Source organism: Amblyomma americanum, chromosome 3 (assembly GCF_052857255.1).
Source record: "Amblyomma americanum isolate KBUSLIRL-KWMA chromosome 3, ASM5285725v1, whole genome shotgun sequence".
NCBI classification, from domain to species: Eukaryota; Metazoa; Arthropoda; class Arachnida; order Ixodida; family Ixodidae; genus Amblyomma; species Amblyomma americanum.
The window spans coordinates 222,866,539-222,883,044 of record NC_135499.1 but is presented as its reverse complement, the minus strand read 5'-3'; the positions used below and the strand labels follow the sequence as shown (position 1 = coordinate 222,883,044).

General features: G+C 54.6%; 1 protein-coding gene across 1 annotated transcript; it reads right to left on the bottom strand.

Moving 5' to 3' along the window:
• Positions 1–2,030: 2,030 nt before the first annotated feature.
• LOC144126180 (uncharacterized) lies at positions 2,031–16,173 on the bottom strand. The gene is made up of 5 exons (XM_077660170.1): positions 11,477–16,173; positions 6,926–7,142; positions 4,357–4,548; positions 3,898–4,200; positions 2,031–2,413 (listed from the first exon to the last, which is right to left on the bottom strand). Exons 1-5 carry the CDS (start codon positions 16,075–16,077, stop codon positions 2,228–2,230), a joined length of 5,499 nt encoding a protein of 1,832 aa, XP_077516296.1. The 5' UTR covers positions 16,078–16,173; the 3' UTR covers positions 2,031–2,227.
• Positions 16,174–16,506: the final 333 nt, after the last annotated feature.

Here is a 16,506-nt window from a genome sequence, read left to right as displayed (position 1 = left end):
CGGCATTCAAGTCCATAATCTGATGTCTTTTACAATGATATTTAAACCAAATATTCTAGGAAGTTTCAGGACACGCCGCAGGTTGAATATACGTGGAGAACAAAAAATGGCGCTCTTTATGGTAGCTGAAGTCACTTATTGGACATACATACTTTCTGAAATTGCAATACTCAGTACATGTCTATATCTGTGGCAGCATACGCAGCTTGTGCTGATTTGTTCTGTATGTTCTAGTAATGTTAGTCAGGCCAGAATGACGACAAGGAAGCTTGCGTCCAACTAGAAAATTGTTTATTGGGGCTAACTCGTGTCCTCAAACATAAAGCATGCAGTTCAGCGGCGCAGCGATTAAACAAGTGCTCGGTCAACGAAGGTCAGAATGACGGTCGCTCTCGGCCTTGCACAATTTAAAGGTGACCAGGAACTTGAAACATAAGACGCATAATGCGCTTACGACCATTTTGAATATGAAGAGAGACTTGCACGCGGCTACAGACATTCCAGAGGGATCTGCTGGCTTCTAGTTTGACAACAAAAGCAGAAAGGCCGCGGGCCATTGGCTTTGAGCAGATAAAAATTAATTACAATGCTTCTTGGCACTTGCTCGCACATTAGTAATTCGCATTCTTTTTAGATATCAATACAGGCCTCTCGTTTAAGGAAGCTGTGACGTATAAGAGGGTGAAAATAAGTTCATTCAGGACTTGCGAAAAGCGATATCGGCGTAATTAAGTACTATATACACCTCCCAGCAATCTTGCAATTTATTTGACAGTTCAACGACTCAAGTATCGTCTCAAGCCACTAGCTACGGCGCTATCGAATTTATGGCTCAAGCGTCGTAGAGAATTTTTTCCCCGATATAGTACATTTTTTATGGGACGAGCACAAAACGTTCGTTCTCTGAGTTTTCATTATCTTCCTCTTAGCACTAACTTGTCATTTAATCACGGACCATGATATATAAGAGAGGAAGTGATCACAGTATTCCCTTCTGGATTGAAAACCAGAAATGCTCGACATAGTTGTGAGGAATGGGAGAGGGATTCCTCGTTTTAAATGCTTTAATCGAACAAAGTTTGTGACGAAGAATCTGTGCACATGTGGACTTTGTTGCCGATACTCAGCTTAAGCATCTGGATTTTGTTTTCTTTGACTTCGGTGCTGCGCTCACCATGAAGCAGCGGACCACAGCGCAAAACCAGTCAAAAGCCAGCCGCCGCCGCAGATGCAGGCGGGGAGCGAGCGGTGGGGTCGTCGCGCCTCTAGCGGCGGCGGGCGGTGTAACTCCCGGAGAAAAACTCGCATTGCTTCTGCTGCGAATGCGAAGGCCGTATGAAAGAGCGCGCGCGCCCTCCTCGAGACCGGCCGTGTTTCAGCATACCGGAGACGTACTGCCGGAGACGTATACCGGTTTACCGGTCGCCCGCTGCTCACGCGCAGTGGCACCCCCTCACCCCAACAATGACACTGCGCATGCGCGAGTGGCTCCCCCTCACCCCAACAATGACACTGCGCATGCGCACGAGGCGTCCGGTAAACCGGTATACGTCTCCGGTAGTATGTCTATTAGAGACGATCTAGCATACCGGAGACGTACTAGCAGGACACGTATACCGGTTTTACGTGTGGGACGCCTGTTGCACACTGCGCAGTAGGTCCTATACCCACGTGTGGGAGCTCCGCATGCGCAGTGGCAACTGCGTGGCTGGGTATAGGACTACTGCGCGTGTGCAACAGGCGTACGTAAAACCGGTATACGTCTCTGCTAGTACGTCTCCGGTATGCTAGATGTCTCTAATAGACGTACTTGAGACGTATAGCGATTTACAGGACGGCCTTCTGCGCACGCGCTTGACATGGTGGAACCAGGCGGGGTCACTTCGCGTGCGCATGAGGCGTCCGGTAAACCGGTATACGTCTCCGGTACGCTAAAGACGCCGAATAAAACAACGACCAGTGCAGGGACGAGACATCACTGTGTATCAGCTGCTGCTTACGTCTCGTCCCCAAACGAAAAGATGTGGAACTCGGAGACTCCTTCTGTATTTGGTGTAGCAGGGGCCTACCTACTCTGTGTACGCCAAATTCGGGCCTTACGAACGGGTTCTCGTATTTCTATCAGGTGTTGAGCGTGAAAGCAGAGGAAAGGGGCCGAAGATAAAAACTGGCCGGGACAGCTTCGAGAAGTCACTTTCGGGGGCGTCGCCAACAAAACGACCCTTGGTTACTCCCAGAAGGGGCAGGACTTTTCGGGCAGCATGCGGTTCCCGGGGCGGCACTGGAAGGCCCGCTGGAAGGCCGCGTCGTTGGCCAAAGCCCCGTTGACGCGCTCCCAGTGCGGGCCGTCGGGCTGCGCCAGCCGCCGCGAGGGCCCTTCGCACAGCGAGTGCGCGTACTCCAGGTAGAACACCTGCGGAGAGGTGCATGATGGGCACTTCGACTTAGAAGCTCCGGTGCGCGTCTGCAACAAGTTATCCGCGATCCACAGAGAAGTGCATGATTTCGGCTCGCTTGTAAATGATGTACTTAGCAGTGCGCTGTTTGTAGTATGGAGGACGTACGCGCTTATTAGGCTTCTAACACGAAGAACCTACTCGCTACCCCTCTCCACGGAAGCAGCTGCGCCCAACAGCCATTGCAGAAATTTTTTTCCTGGAGTCCTATGCCTAACTTTTGAAAACTAATCTGTTCTGTGAGTTTTAGCACTATATAGCCTTACACCCGTATCGAATTGCTCGCGTGCTGCGCTACGGTGTGTTGTAATTTGGTATCAGTTGTGTTTTTCCTTAGTGCACATTACTTCAGGCAGGCAGCGCTCCCGCAAGCACACATTTAGGCATCGGCCAGTTTCTCATATATATGCTTGGTCGTACGAGGACGGAATTCTGTGCATGACCGCTTCGCACTTGCGACGTACGAAGTGGTGTGCTTTACCGAACGTTGACTCGGTAGTCAACCACGGCACAGATTCTGTCTACTTTTTCGGAAGCCCAAAGTACAACAGCAATGCCATATCTGTTACCTTCTTCATTTAATGTGAAAATCGATGAACATATGGCAAGTACAGCGAGCGGGGAAGCGAGAACGGAAACGTGCCCGCACGTCTTAGGCACGTATACAAATTCATAGACTGTTAAAAGTTTTTTTTTTATTTCAACCCATGCGGATTTGTGGTGAATAATGTGGCAGACCTGTCGAGAAATTCAGCAGAAAATTTCTGTATAAACAAAATGTTTTTTGTAACCTGTAGTAACAACAGAAATTTTTAGTAGTATTGTGCTGTCTCATGTCGTGGAGACAGAATTACAACAACGTGCTAGAGTACCCCAGAAAAATACTACAGTACTATACACGAAAATCTGTCGTTACGACAGCGCGACAAAACATTTCGTCGTATTATCCAATATTCTGCCTTTTTATTCTACTGGAATTTGCTGCGCGTTGAATAGATTTCTAGTTGTAGTCACCTATTGAGCGCTTAAATGCAACCGCTCACTCTTTCATTTAATCTGCATGCCGCACAGGCTGCAAATATTGATAGTCGAAAACGTTGCCCCCAAAGCACGACACACGCGTGGTTAGTATTTGTCCTCCTGCGACACGCGTCCGAGATCGAAGTATAGGCAGCTGCAGCGATATATTACCTTACCAGCAAATGAGTAGATGCATATATTTTATCTTACTGCGTAAAAGCACGCTCAACGCGATCAACACGCATTCCTCCATCACAAATTTGCAGCTCACAACTTGAGCGGCCGGCGCGCTGGATGGGCTGGATCAAATATGGCGGCCATGCCGGCGCTGGGCTACTTTTTCTGCACCAGTGATCTTAGACTGTCCGCCCGAACCGCGTCGTCTTTTCGGCAGGTTGCGGACTAGTTGCAAATGGAGTACCTGGTCCCAGTTGCCCGGCTGGGCGATGCGGGCCGCGTGCGCGTCGAAGAGCTCCTTGGCCGGTGCCAGCGCGGCGCCGTCCACCAGTGATGCCGGGCCTCGCTGAGCGCGCAAGCAGCTGCGCAGGGCGTCCAGTCGGGTGCGTGCCGCGGCCGACCAATGCACGCCCGCGGCGCCCTGCGGCAGCAGCGCGGACACCAGGCAGCGAGCCAGGCACGGGCCCATGCGCGCCGCCAACAGCGGAGGCCACAGGGGACTCTCGGTGTCGCGCACCTCCACCGCCGACAGCCGCACGAACAACACCTGCGCGTTCAAAAACCGTAGTCCTAAGGGGTTACTGCTTATGCTTCGTCGGCATCGTTCAACGGCCTGTCTGCCCATGTCCTGACTCCATGCACAGCCGGTTCAGGTGACAACACACACACGGAATCGCCCGGATCTCTCCTGCATATATGTTACCTTGTAGGCGGAGTCGTAGGAGCAGTGCTGGTCCTCTGCAGCAGCGCTGTCGGCACCGCCCCTGAGCTGTAGCTGGAAGCGAGCCTCGCGGAACCGCTGGTAAGTGGCCAGTGCCTGCGACGGCAGCGCCGTCGGCGGCCGGGCCAGTGCGCTTTCGTTGGCGCCCTCGTAGCGATCGAAGAAGAAGCGCACCTACAAGCAAGCAAGCCAGTCAGTCAGTCGGTCGCTATATAGGCTTCATTCAAAGGATGGCCTATGTGGGAGAAGGGAAGGTATACGGTGAGAATTACAGAGGCCCATCGACGTCGACCTCCCTATAGCGAACTCAAGCAGTTAAGCTTGGCGCATGGCAGCCTTAGATGTTTATGCGCCACTAAACCCAACACCGAACTCAAGCAGCGCCACTAGCTTGGCTATGCCCGCCGTCCAAGGGGCGTCGTAGGTGTATATGCGGTATCCGTGGAGGTGACGTTCGCTGACATATACCGAGGTGGGCGTCGACACAACAGGTGTGTAATGTAAGCTAGGTACGGGGAATGGGGATGGGGTACAGGGGGTGCTTACAGTGGTAGGTTGTTGCAGCCCCATTTTCAGGTAACTTGGGGAGTACGAACGAATCCTATACTATCTTTGTGGGCCAGGGCCTGCTCCGTTCTGGACGACGGTATAGGGAAGCGGTGAACCTTTAGGAAGGGATGGACGGGTGATGGATAGGCGTTGTAGTGAACGTATAAGGAGTCACGGGTGAGTAGAAACTATGGGTGCTGGCGGTTGGTTTAAAATTGCGCGCCAGCCACAATTGAGGAGATGGCCAGGTGTGCATTTGGCTACGGTGCGAACGGAATGAGTGTTGCGAGCCGCCAACTTGCAGACTGCGTTTATGGTGAGGGCGAAGAAGGTGTCGAATGACCGGCTGTTAAGGATCGTAACGACTCCCAAACTGTCGATGTAAATGGGGACGGTGGAGGTTGTCGCTGCGCCGGTGGACGGCCCGCACCGACATAAACAGCGTTACACGATTTTGTGAAGCGCTCATGGGAGAAGCAGAGCTCGGCCGCCTGAAGTCGGGTCGACAGTTTCTTGTGCGCCTCTACATCTAGCCGAAGGCGACACCGTCACACTACATCTCACCACTACGTCGCATGGTGCTAGAGTGACCTTGAGCGTACTCGGGGAAAATATGGCGGAAAAGTAGGGACCGTGGCCGAAAACTGCTCTTCTGGCACTGAATGCGACGAGAATGACCAGCCACTGGATAATGTGCACCATTCACACGCTACTGGCTGCGCGTCACAGCGCATGCTGGTAGCAGCTGACAGACCAGGCGCCGACGTCCTGGCTATGATTTATTTGTTCGCTGCCCTAGAACTGATTAGTGCCGCTTGGTCGGAACTGCCCGCTGAATGCATCGCGACTTGCTCCCGTTAGGCAGGATTTATGGACCCGCGGACGACGGAGGACGCAGTTGAGCATCCACATGTTGAGATGTGCCAGGATTTACGAAGCAGCGCGGGAGAAGCCATTGTACACGCCGTGCGAGCGCTCCCGACTGCCAGGAACGACAATGATTAGGAGGCCGAAGTACCACCAGCTGCCAAGCTGCAACCGTGATTAGTTATATCGCGTCATCAAAGCAGCTTGTCGGCAGCGACGGTCTTTGCGAGGAGTACACGACCGCTCTGGGGAACTTGGAAATCGCCGTGGTATATGCTCTATACTTCGAAAAAGCAGGCACGCGCATAACGGGCTTTTAAAAAATGGTAGGGGTTTAACGTATTCAAACCGAGCAGACGTGCGAAAGCAGGTTCTTCAATTGGAGGGGGCACATAAGCTTGCGATTAAGTACATGTATGACGTGATATTTTTAGTGGCTTAATGTCCATGTATGCAGAATTGGTCATTCTCTACTTAACATTCATAGATGGCGGCGAGTCCTCGTACAATACAAGCGCAGTGGCGCAATGGTTAAGAGATAAGCCACTGCACCGGGAGGCGGCTGTTTCTATCACAGCCACCGGTGTGGATTTGGGACCCGTGTTGCTCTTCCCGAACAACCTCTCGCGGAGCTGGCGCGACGCTCCTCCGAATTTACACGAGTTTACTACCTGAGCTTAGCCGAGTAACTCGTACGATCTTGCGCCGTTACCTAGCAACCCGAGTTACTACCCGCGGTTGCTAGGAAACGGCACAAAACCTACGATTCTCCGAACTTGCAGAGTTACTACCCGAGCTTACCCGAGTAGGTCGGGTAAGCGCGGGTAGTCACTCGGGTAGTCACTCGGGTTGCTATGCGTACGGTGACAACATTCTCGGTCGGTGTTGGTGAGCGCATGAGTACTTTCGCACGAAAAGAAAACAACGCCACTTTTGCTCTATTTCGTAATTTTGGCTGTAATATGGGAAGCCGACTTTCTACGAACCGCGGTTACAACGAACGCAATCCGCGCTACAGCCAGGTTTGTTGTAATGCAAACATACGACGTCAGTATCGAAAATAACTCCGTGATTGCAATTTCGAAGCGGGTGGCGATGTAGCTCAGCCTCGGAGATGCAGCGCGTTCTCACGCACCTTGAGCTCCCGCAGACGCGCAGTGGCGCTGCGGCGCGTGGCGGCATCCATCCAGCGCAGCGCGGTCAGCCGGTCGAGCAGCGTGCGCTTGAGCTGCGCCGCCATGGCGCGCACCAAGCCGAAGTCGAGGCGGTCCCGCAGCGACGCGTAGCGCACGTACTCGGCCGCGTCGCCCGGCAGAGCCTGCTCCAGCACCAGACGCACGCACCGGGACTCCCTGCGAGGACACGCGCGAGCGATGGCCTTATACTGCGAACAAAGATTTCCAAAGGGAAACCAAGGAGAAACCAAATGTGCGTAAGGCAAATTAGTTTGATAAGGAGGAGGAGAAAACATTTATTGCTGCACTGTACTAAATTGAGGATGGGAGGTGGGGATGGTTGTTGCGGTGGGTGGCAGTCCCTATTCCGGGACGCCATTGGTCGCCGCTGCTGCCCGTGCTCTCTGGGCCAGGGCCCCCTGGGCCTCCAGGGTCCGCGAGCTGGACAGGGCCGCCTCAGCTCTCCCGAGTTGGCTGACTTATAACGGCTATATATGTATCATTGTACTGGCAGGCCCACACCGCGTGGTATAGGATGATAATTACCGAAGATTAATGTGCCAGTGTTTCCAAACGAGCCCATTTTGAAGGTATATTAAAGGAAGCAACGTGGACCCCAATGCTTTGTGACCGAACGTAAAATATTCACCACCGCCGCTATGGCTCTGAAGTTGCTACTCGGCTGCTGCAACGTAAGATCCCGCTGCCGTGTACTGTGCGATGTAAGTGTACGTTAATGAACCCCAGGTGGTATAAATTATCCGGAGTCCTCCACTACGGCGTCCGTCATAACCTGAAACGCTTTGGGACGCTAAGTCCCCAAAAAATTTCACCGATAGAAGGACGACAGAGCCGCACCGCCATGCGACGAGCTGCTCCTTTTCTGCTCGCCGTCGCTCTTGGACATTGCGCCGAAGCATGGCTACGCATGTTTCTCCGTGCAGATTCTTTATTCATCGCCGTCGGCAAGCTGGCTTTGCAGCGTGAGACGCAGCCAGAGGTAACCGCGCACAGCAGCGATTCCTGAAATTGTCGGTGTTTTAGGCGTCCTAAATCTGAATAAAACGCGGCCGGGAGTAATTCTATACCCCGACGACTGCCCAGTTCATGTGTCGCCTCTGCTGAGCTCCTTCAAGGGCATGCCCAAATGAAAATTATGTTCCTCAGTGTGTCCCTCTCAATTGGCCCGGGAGTCAAAACTGCTGTGTGGGGTTCTGCCAGTGTTGTACCGACGTTGTGAGCATTTCCACATCCTGCTCAACCAGCGAACAAGACGTACAGGCGGTATATCCACGAGACGGTTCGCTTCTGCGCGGTTGACCGCGCGCTATTGGCTGCTTTGCCGCGTGTGTATATATATCCAGGAGACGGTTCTGCGTGCGTGATTGGCCGCTTTGCCGCATGGCTGACGTCACGCGGCGAAGAGGCCAATCGCGCACGGCGAATCGCCTCGTTGATATATCCCCGATTTATACATGATGCCATTATTCGTTCCCGTGAGAGGAAGTGAGGCAGCGATAGCGACCCCTGTGCCGTCCATGCGTCCTTTGGTTTCCTGAAAATCATTTTTTTTTAAATTGGTATATCTTCGTTCACTTCGTGCCGCGCTCACATGGTGGAGGGGTCCTCGAACAGAAAAGTGGTCGGTGGTGATGGCTTTATTTCATAGGAACACAATGAAGAGATGGGTGCCTGCCGCGGTTACTCCTACAGCCTTTGTCCGTAAAGTTTCGAGTCTGATTTATTTTCTTCTCTAAAGATGGTTCCCCAAAACAAATGTTGGTGCGTATATGTAGCGCCATTTTTTCGGGCTAACCTGAGCTTTTTATGTTAATTTCTGTTGCAGCCGCTAGATGGCATTACATGTAAAAATACGTTGTCACTAGTCGTCTGCGCATTCTACTGTCATTGAATGTGGAGAGATGGACGTCCACCTCGAACAGCGTGTAAACATAAAACTCCGTGTGAAGCTTGGCAAGACAGCCACACAGACGTATGATCTTATTCGTGACGCTTACGGCAACGAGACATTATCGCGGGCGCGAGTTTTCGAGTGGCACAAAAGGTTCGTTTCGGGGAGAACGTCGGTGGAAGTCGACACAAGACAGGAACGCCCTTCGACCTCACGGAATGAAAACAACCTGGACCTCACGGAATGAGAACAACGTGGCTCGGAGTAAACTCTGGTTAATTGCTGTGGAAATGAAGGAGACAGTCTAGGTTTCAGTTTTAGCGCAGCTAAGTCCGGTGTGATGATTTTCAATGATGACAACTGATCAGGAGCTTACGATACAAGGCCATGAAATACACCGAGTGGCCAAATACAAATATCTCGAGGTATGAGTAAACGAAGGGCAGATGTACACGGAAAAGCACGCGCAGTCTCTCATAGCAAAAGGGCGAAGAGATGCCGGGATAATGAAACATAGGGCATTGCGGGGGTACAACAGGTATGAAGTACTGAGAGGTATTTGAGAAGGAATAATGGTGCCGGGGCTTACTTTTGGGAATGCGGTTCGTGCTTAAGGGCAGAAATTCAGTCGAGATTAGAAGTAAATCAGAGAGCTGTTGGAAGATTAGCACTAGGTGCCCACGGGAAAACCACACACGAGGCAGTAGAGGGGGATGTGGGCTGGACATTGTTCGAAGCACGGGAAGATCAGGGTAAAATACTATACGAAGAACGCCTCGAAGACGATAACAGGTGGGCAGCTAAGGTATTTAAATGCCTATACAGAAAGAGCGTTGACGCACAATGGCGGAAAAGAACTAGGAAGCTAACCTGTAAGCATGCCAGATACGAGGCCAGAGAAAGACACAGCATTAAAAGACAGGTTAAAAACGCGGAAGGTAAAAATTGGATAAATTCAATGGAAAAGAAGCATAGTGTAGAATTATATCGATACTGGAAACAGCAGATCAGGAAGGAAGCGTTTTATGGTAACTCAGGAGGCAGTGCCCAACTCTTTGAAGCTAGGTCAGGATGTCTTTGAACGCGCAGCTATAAAAAGAAATTTAACAAAGATAACACATGTGCTGTGTGTGGTAAATCCGTAGAAACAATAGAACACCATAATAAAATGTGATGGTATCCATCCCGATGTCGATGCAGGCACAGTCACTCTTCCTGAGGCCCTAGGGTTTAGTGATAACAATAGTAATGTTAATAAATCTGCGGTGGAATTTAGCAAAAGGCGATTGGAAGATTGGTTGCTCAAAAGCAGAGGTGACATAAGGTTAAAAGTGTAGCAAGGCGTATTTAAAGAAAACGGCGAATTTTAATAAAAGGGGAAAAAAAAAGCTGAGCATGGTGGCAACTGCCATCACCTCGTTTCAAAGGGGCCACCATCCATCCATCCGTTCTGTTTTGTTTTAGTGCGCGCAAGGGAAGGAGCACTTCGAACACACATGACTTTCGGTTGGCCTCCTCGTTCGTTCTTGCGTTTTCCCTTGCCACTCCAGACGGCGGGGCTTTCTGCGGGCCTCGACCCTGGGCCCCCCGGCTTCCCAGAATCCCGGGGGGAGCCGCCGCCGGCCATAAACAAGCGAGACAGGTTTGGATGTCCTCGCGGTACGCGACGTGGTGTGTCCAGCACAGCAAGAAACCTAAGGTGTCCGATAACCTCCGACGTCTAGCGTACATCCGGTCCACTTGGCGGAGGATTGCGCAACCACGTAGGGAGGAATTTCGGGGTGAGGGAAAAACACTGACATCATGCAGTTCTGAGCTTTCCTATTCGTTAAAACTGATGTCAGGCTCTAATGCCTGGCATCAGTTTTGCTCTAATGCCTGTATAAGCCCGCATCGGCGTCCTCATTGCCGAGTACTAAATAAAATGACCATAAAATTCTGCACCACCTGCACATGCACCATCCCGAATGACCTGACTGTTCAATTATACGCCTAAACAGAGCAGCCTTTTGCAGCAATATTTTATTCGCCACTGTACGTTGTCAAAGCAAATTTTGTACTTAGCTGATTTCCCTCCACCGCACACAACCCTATCGATTCGTGAAGCTCGCATCATTCGCCGAATATAATCAACCTCATTCATGCACTAGACAAACGTTATTTGTACCGGCACACTTCTCCAACCAGTGCTTCAACTGTTCGCACACATACGCAGATATAAAGCACTTTCACTTCCTTACTCAATTATGCCACTCAGCCTTCCAGAATCCCGCCTATCCTTCCCCCCTTCCTTATCCTCTCCGCCCCCACACCCCCTGTGGCACATATGGCTCTCCTCCCGGGACTTGACCTTGCAACGTGTCCACGTCACCTTGGCCCAGGACCTGTTAACCGCCTGACCTTAAGGCTAATTAAAATTGTCGCATCACCACAGCCGCAAAGTCAAGGGCAGAGATGAGGTCACGCGCGGTCCGCTGGACGTAAGAGATTTTATGACGGTGAAGGACGTTAAGCCAGAAAATCAAACCGTGGTTTAACTGCAGCAGCTTCTCTGGCGACAGCTCAGTCGGCGGCGTGGCCTCCAGCGGGTGAACCTTACCTGCTGGACAGCGCGCCGGAGTTGAGGTCGGCCTTGACCACGGGCGGCGCGAGGAGGTCGACATGGCGGACAAGTCGATAGCCCAGCAGGTTGAGCACCGCCTGCGCACTGCTGTCGCGCACCAGGCGCACGTAGGCGCCCAGGGCCGGCTCGGCGTGCACCGCGCCGTGCTTCATTCCGTTGAGCGCCGCCTCCAGGAAAGAGCGCGGCACGGCGTCGTCGCTCGGCTGCTGGCGGTCGCGCAAGCCGCTGAGGCGGCGGCCCACGTCAGCCACGTCTGCCGCCAGCTCGCGCAGCCGTGAGCTGTTTCGCCGGAGCGCCAGCATCGAGTCCAACACATCGTCGGTCTCCAAGCCGACTTGGTCGCCCGCAAGCAGGTGCACGGCTCCGTCGGGCAGTGCGGCCACTGCAACCAGCGGCGCCAGTCCCATTAGCCGCTGCAATCTGCCCGCCGCCCCCCACACTTCGGGCAGCGGAGCGTCCTGGACGTACGGCCAGCCGCCCAGGCCGGTCAGGTTGAGCAGAGCTTGCAGGGGCACCTTCCCTAGCTTGCTCAGCGCAGCCAGGTCTACGCAGTCCTTCCAGAGGCGTCTGGAGGCGGCCGCAACGGGCAGGTCCTTGTCAGGATTGCCAATGCCCTTGAAGAAGCTCACCGCTCGAGACTCGGTGTGCAACGCCAGCTGCTCGTCCGCCGCAGTCTGCCGCACGGAGCACACGTGACCGTACAAGTTCTCGCAGGGACTGACGCTCGCGTCCAGCGACCGAGACAGCTGGGCTACCTGTCTGCTGCACGAGGGGTTCAGGCAGGAAGCCTTCTTGGCGGCCAGAGCGGAGGCGTCACCCTGCGACCATGGGCCGAACATCCACGGCTGCTGGCCGCCTCCGTCGGTGTCGACGTCGTTCTCCGTGCTGACGGCCCGTACATGGCGCCTGGCATAAATGCTGAAGGCGGCTGCCATTCCTGCCAGTGTGCCCACTAGGAGGATAACGTAGAGCATGTTGTGTCCACGTCGGGGAAAATTCTTCATGAAAGTACCGTAAAAGCGGTTCTCCCTGGGCGCTGAGAGAGTTGACTTGACCTCCGGTTTCTCTTGCTCCCAGTGTTCTAAAAAACGGGGATGCCACACCGTCGTCACTTGCGAGCTCGAGCCTTCGCTTATTTGGGAGCTTTCGTTGTCGTGAGCGTCGTCGACACTGTGCGCCGCCGAGCTGGGCTTTATTTCTACCGTGCGGCATTCTTCCGAACGCCTCGCAGATAAAGATGTCGGGGGTGTCGCGGTTACACAAACGACAGTCTGGTTCGGCGGCTCCACTACCGCGGGCTCCGGAGTGACGGGCACGGTGGGTATGACAAATTTAGCCGACGGCCCTTCGACGGTGGTTCCCTCGAAAACAATCTTGACTGCTGGCGCCTCTGCGCCGGCGCCTTCGAGCGCGGTGGCAAATGAACCCCCACAAGACGTCGTCGTGGCCCTACTGGCTGCCGCCGCCGGGGGAATGTGTGGCGAGGAAGCTTCAACGGCCCCGGCCATTCGAAACGGCCTCCTGCGGAGGATCGGCAGCCGGTGGCAAAGCCATGGGGTGGGCGGCCTGCTATACTGGCGGATGTCGAGGCCCATGGGAGGCGGCGCTACTATTGGCGTATACGGCGACGACAGCGAGGTGTAAACCTGCGTGGAAGGCCGCTGGACGCACATGTACTGGAGAGGTGACACTGTCGCGGCAGGAAGCAGCTGCACCGCGTGGGACACCTGTGACGAACGCCTGAATTCGCACAGGGGCCTGCCATACCTGTGTCTCCGATGGCGCGACCTCGACCTTGACCGAGATCTGTGGGACGGCCGGCGAGGTCGGTGCAGCATGGTGCTGATGGATGCGGGCGCAGTGGTTTCTCCAGGGCACGGCTCGACGGACCATGCTCGCGGAAGCTCCAAGTCGATCGAAACCGAACCGCTCGCTCGCCTCTGCAGAGGTGCTTCATTCACGGCGTCGGGCATAAAGTGGCATGTGCTCCTCCCGTCGCTGTTGGTGAACACAACGCTGGCCGCTCGTCCCAAGGAGCTTGCGACGGAGCCGTTGCGGCCGATCCGAGCTGTCAATATAGGCACATCCTCTTCGTCGTCGGCCGGCTCGTCCGGCGGCATGGTTGAGCGGCGGCCGATTCGCGCCCTGAACAGCGGCTGATCGTCGTCGTCCGGCGCTTCCGCCACTGGTGGACGTCGCTCGTCGAGCGATGGGAGCCTTCGCATTTCCGTCCTGGCGCAGTCACCGTAAGCAGACGATGAAGACTCGCTGCACACGATGATTTCGTCGTCTGCGCTGCGCTCTACGCGGAGCGTCCTGTTTTTTGTGAGTATTCGCGCGCGATGCTCTTCTTCGGCGGCGGGCTTTTGAAGGTGGCAGTAGTACCGCTTTCGCGGCTCCTGCGTGGATTCATTATCTTCAGATAGACTGGTGTCGACCTGTATGGCAAGGCCTTCAACTTTGGAGACTGTTGAGAAATGCTCCTCCTCCTGAAATTCCTCTGTGTCACTCTGAACGCGGTAAGATTTCTGTTTGTGCTTTTCGGGTTTTACTTTGACAACTATTTGGCTTGAGGAGTAACTCCGGCCAGGAGCTTTCCTGGCGTGTCCACAACCAGCCTCTGGACTGTCATCATTGTATCTGTCAATATCTCGCGCCCGTCTTCTCGGCTGTTCGTTCATTTCTTCTTCGAGGCTAGCCTCGACCTCCTGCCTTGCGTTTATTATTCTGCCAGAAGCGGTACGAATAAGGGCTTCCTCGTGCTGCCTCCAGAGCACTTCCCTTGACCCTCCTCTTGGAATGACTTGTTGCTCGGACTGTGTTGATTCAGCACCTAGGGACTTTCGTTTCCGAAACACGAGATTCGTGAAAAACCGCACCTTTCTTTTCTTCGAAGCCGCCGTCTCCCGTCCGTCACCCTCTGTGGTCGCTTCTGCGGCGTCTTCTGTTTCGGCGGTGTCTTCGATGGTTATTTCCGTGGCGCTGGTTGCTGCCGCCGCGTCCTCCTCTTCGGCCTCCGTGCACTTTACGCGACCACCCTTGCTGTAGCTGCGCTGGGGCTGAATCGACTCTTCATCGCTGTCCGGCTCCACCCTGCGCCTGTCTCTGCTTTTCGCCCTCGGACGCGCTCGTTCTGCCGAGCTCAGTCGTGCTTTTCCCTCCCCTTTTTGCCTAGTTTTTCGTCGCGTTTTTCTTCCACCACTGAGGGATTTCTTCGGGGGATTGTCCTGGGATCCATCGTCGCTGTCAGCACTCACCGTGACGTCCACCAGCTTGCTCTTGGTCTGGAAGGGCGGCGACTCGACTCGCGGCTCGTACACCCGCCGAGCTTCTGTCGTCACGTCTCCCGTGATGGACTCCAGCAAGGAGCACACTGTCCACACGCGCTCGATGTCCTTATCTCGGGACTTGTCCGACGACGACGGCGACCGCTTCGCGGCAGCATGTCTGCGTGGCGCTCCTCTCGGCGACAGGCCTTTCCGGCGGCCACTGACCGGCGATGACCTGGTCCTGGCAGGGGACACCTTTCTTCGGCTCGGGGACGGTGATGAACGACGCGGAGGCGGTGATTGCTTCTTCAGCATAGGGCGGCCTTCGAATTCTTCGATCAGGTTATCCACTACGTCGTGAACGAACCGCATGTCAGGGGTGTCCCGACCATCGCTAAGCGGTTCGCGTTGACGGTACTCTCTGGATTTGCTTCTCCGCTTTGCACGCGTGCCTTCCAACTGTGCCTTACCGCGTTTGCGCCGAGGGCTGTCATCGTAGTCTAGCTCGCTCTCCTCTCGCGGCGACTGAGCGTCGTCCTCGCCAAATTCGTATCTCTTTAGCTCGCGCGGCTCTTTTCTCATCCTTCCTTCGCCAAGGCGCTTCTGGAGAGGTTCCTGGCCATGCCCGTAGACGTCTTCTCGACTGCTGCGTTCTTCGGCGATGACTGCGAACCTTCGCACAACCTGACCGTCCTCGGTCGCGTCCGTGTTCTGCCGAGACCTGGCCTCGTACATCGGGAAAGCCGTGATGATGTCGGGCCCTATCTTCTCGCCCCAGCCACCCAGCGGCCGCCGGTACACGCCCTCAGCAACAACGTTAGCTTTCAGAGAGGCAGTGCCACCCAGCTCACTCTTCACTGCTTGCACCGTCTCGTCTCCTTTGTCTTTCGCCAGCTCTTCCTTGGGTGTGGCCCCTGACAGCTGGCCAGAACGACATCCTGCCTCGTCAAAAACACCTGTCGTGTCCCCGTTCAAGGCATGGACCTCTCGATTTTCACATCCTGTCGCGCAAGTTGAGTGAGGCAACTCCGGTGTTCTGTCTGCGCACTCGACGGTATGCTCTGGTTGCGAGGAAACAGCGGACACTGCGCTGCCTTCTTCGACATGCGATGCAGTTCTCACACCAGTGTCGGTCGCCGAACTCTCGTCATCGCCGCCGTGTGCTGGGCGCCTCGCGTGCACTTGAGCAGGAATTTTTTTCTCGCAGGAGCCGCGAGCTGTGCTGATTACTTCCGCCGACGCGTCACCGTGGGTGACGAGCAGGGCGTCCTCGGCGCGGCCGAGAGGTCCAGCCGGCGCGTCGGCCATGCCGCGTAAGGTGGTGCCCTTAGGACATGACGCTAGACCATACACACGGGCGCCGCGCGACACAGGAACGCCGCCTGGGGAGAGCCGCTTGTGCGCTTCTTCTTCGTCTCTGTGGGCTGCTCGCCGCGACTCCTGCCGTATCAAGTCTGTGGAGAGGCCGCACTGCCCTGCTGCCCGCGTTTTTGTGCCGAGCGTGAGACACTCCTGGGGCAACCTGATTAGATTGAACGTTCCGTTGGACCACGCCTCTCGCATCGTGTACCCTGATGGCTCCCGAACTGATTTGCAATCGGTATCAAAATCACTCAAGGTTTGCAGAGGACACTGGCCTTATGGAACAGAGTAGAGACAGAACGATTTAAATCTGTTACTCAGACGGAGCAGTTGCTGACAGGCCACTCTAGGGTTAATCCCGCCTGTACGTCAACA

Coding starts and splice junctions, on each gene's coding strand:
- LOC144126180 (XM_077660170.1), bottom strand. CDS start 16,077: ATGGCCGACGCGCCGGCTGGACCTCTCGGCCGCGCCGAGGACGCCCTG. Junction 7,143..11,476: donor TCCGGCGCGCTGTCCAGCAG/GTAAGGTTCACC, acceptor GTGTCCTCGCAG/GGAGTCCCGGTGCGTGCGTC. Junction 4,201..4,356: donor CCTACGACTCCGCCTACAAG/GTAACATATATG, acceptor TTGAACGCGCAG/GTGTTGTTCGTGCGGCTGTC.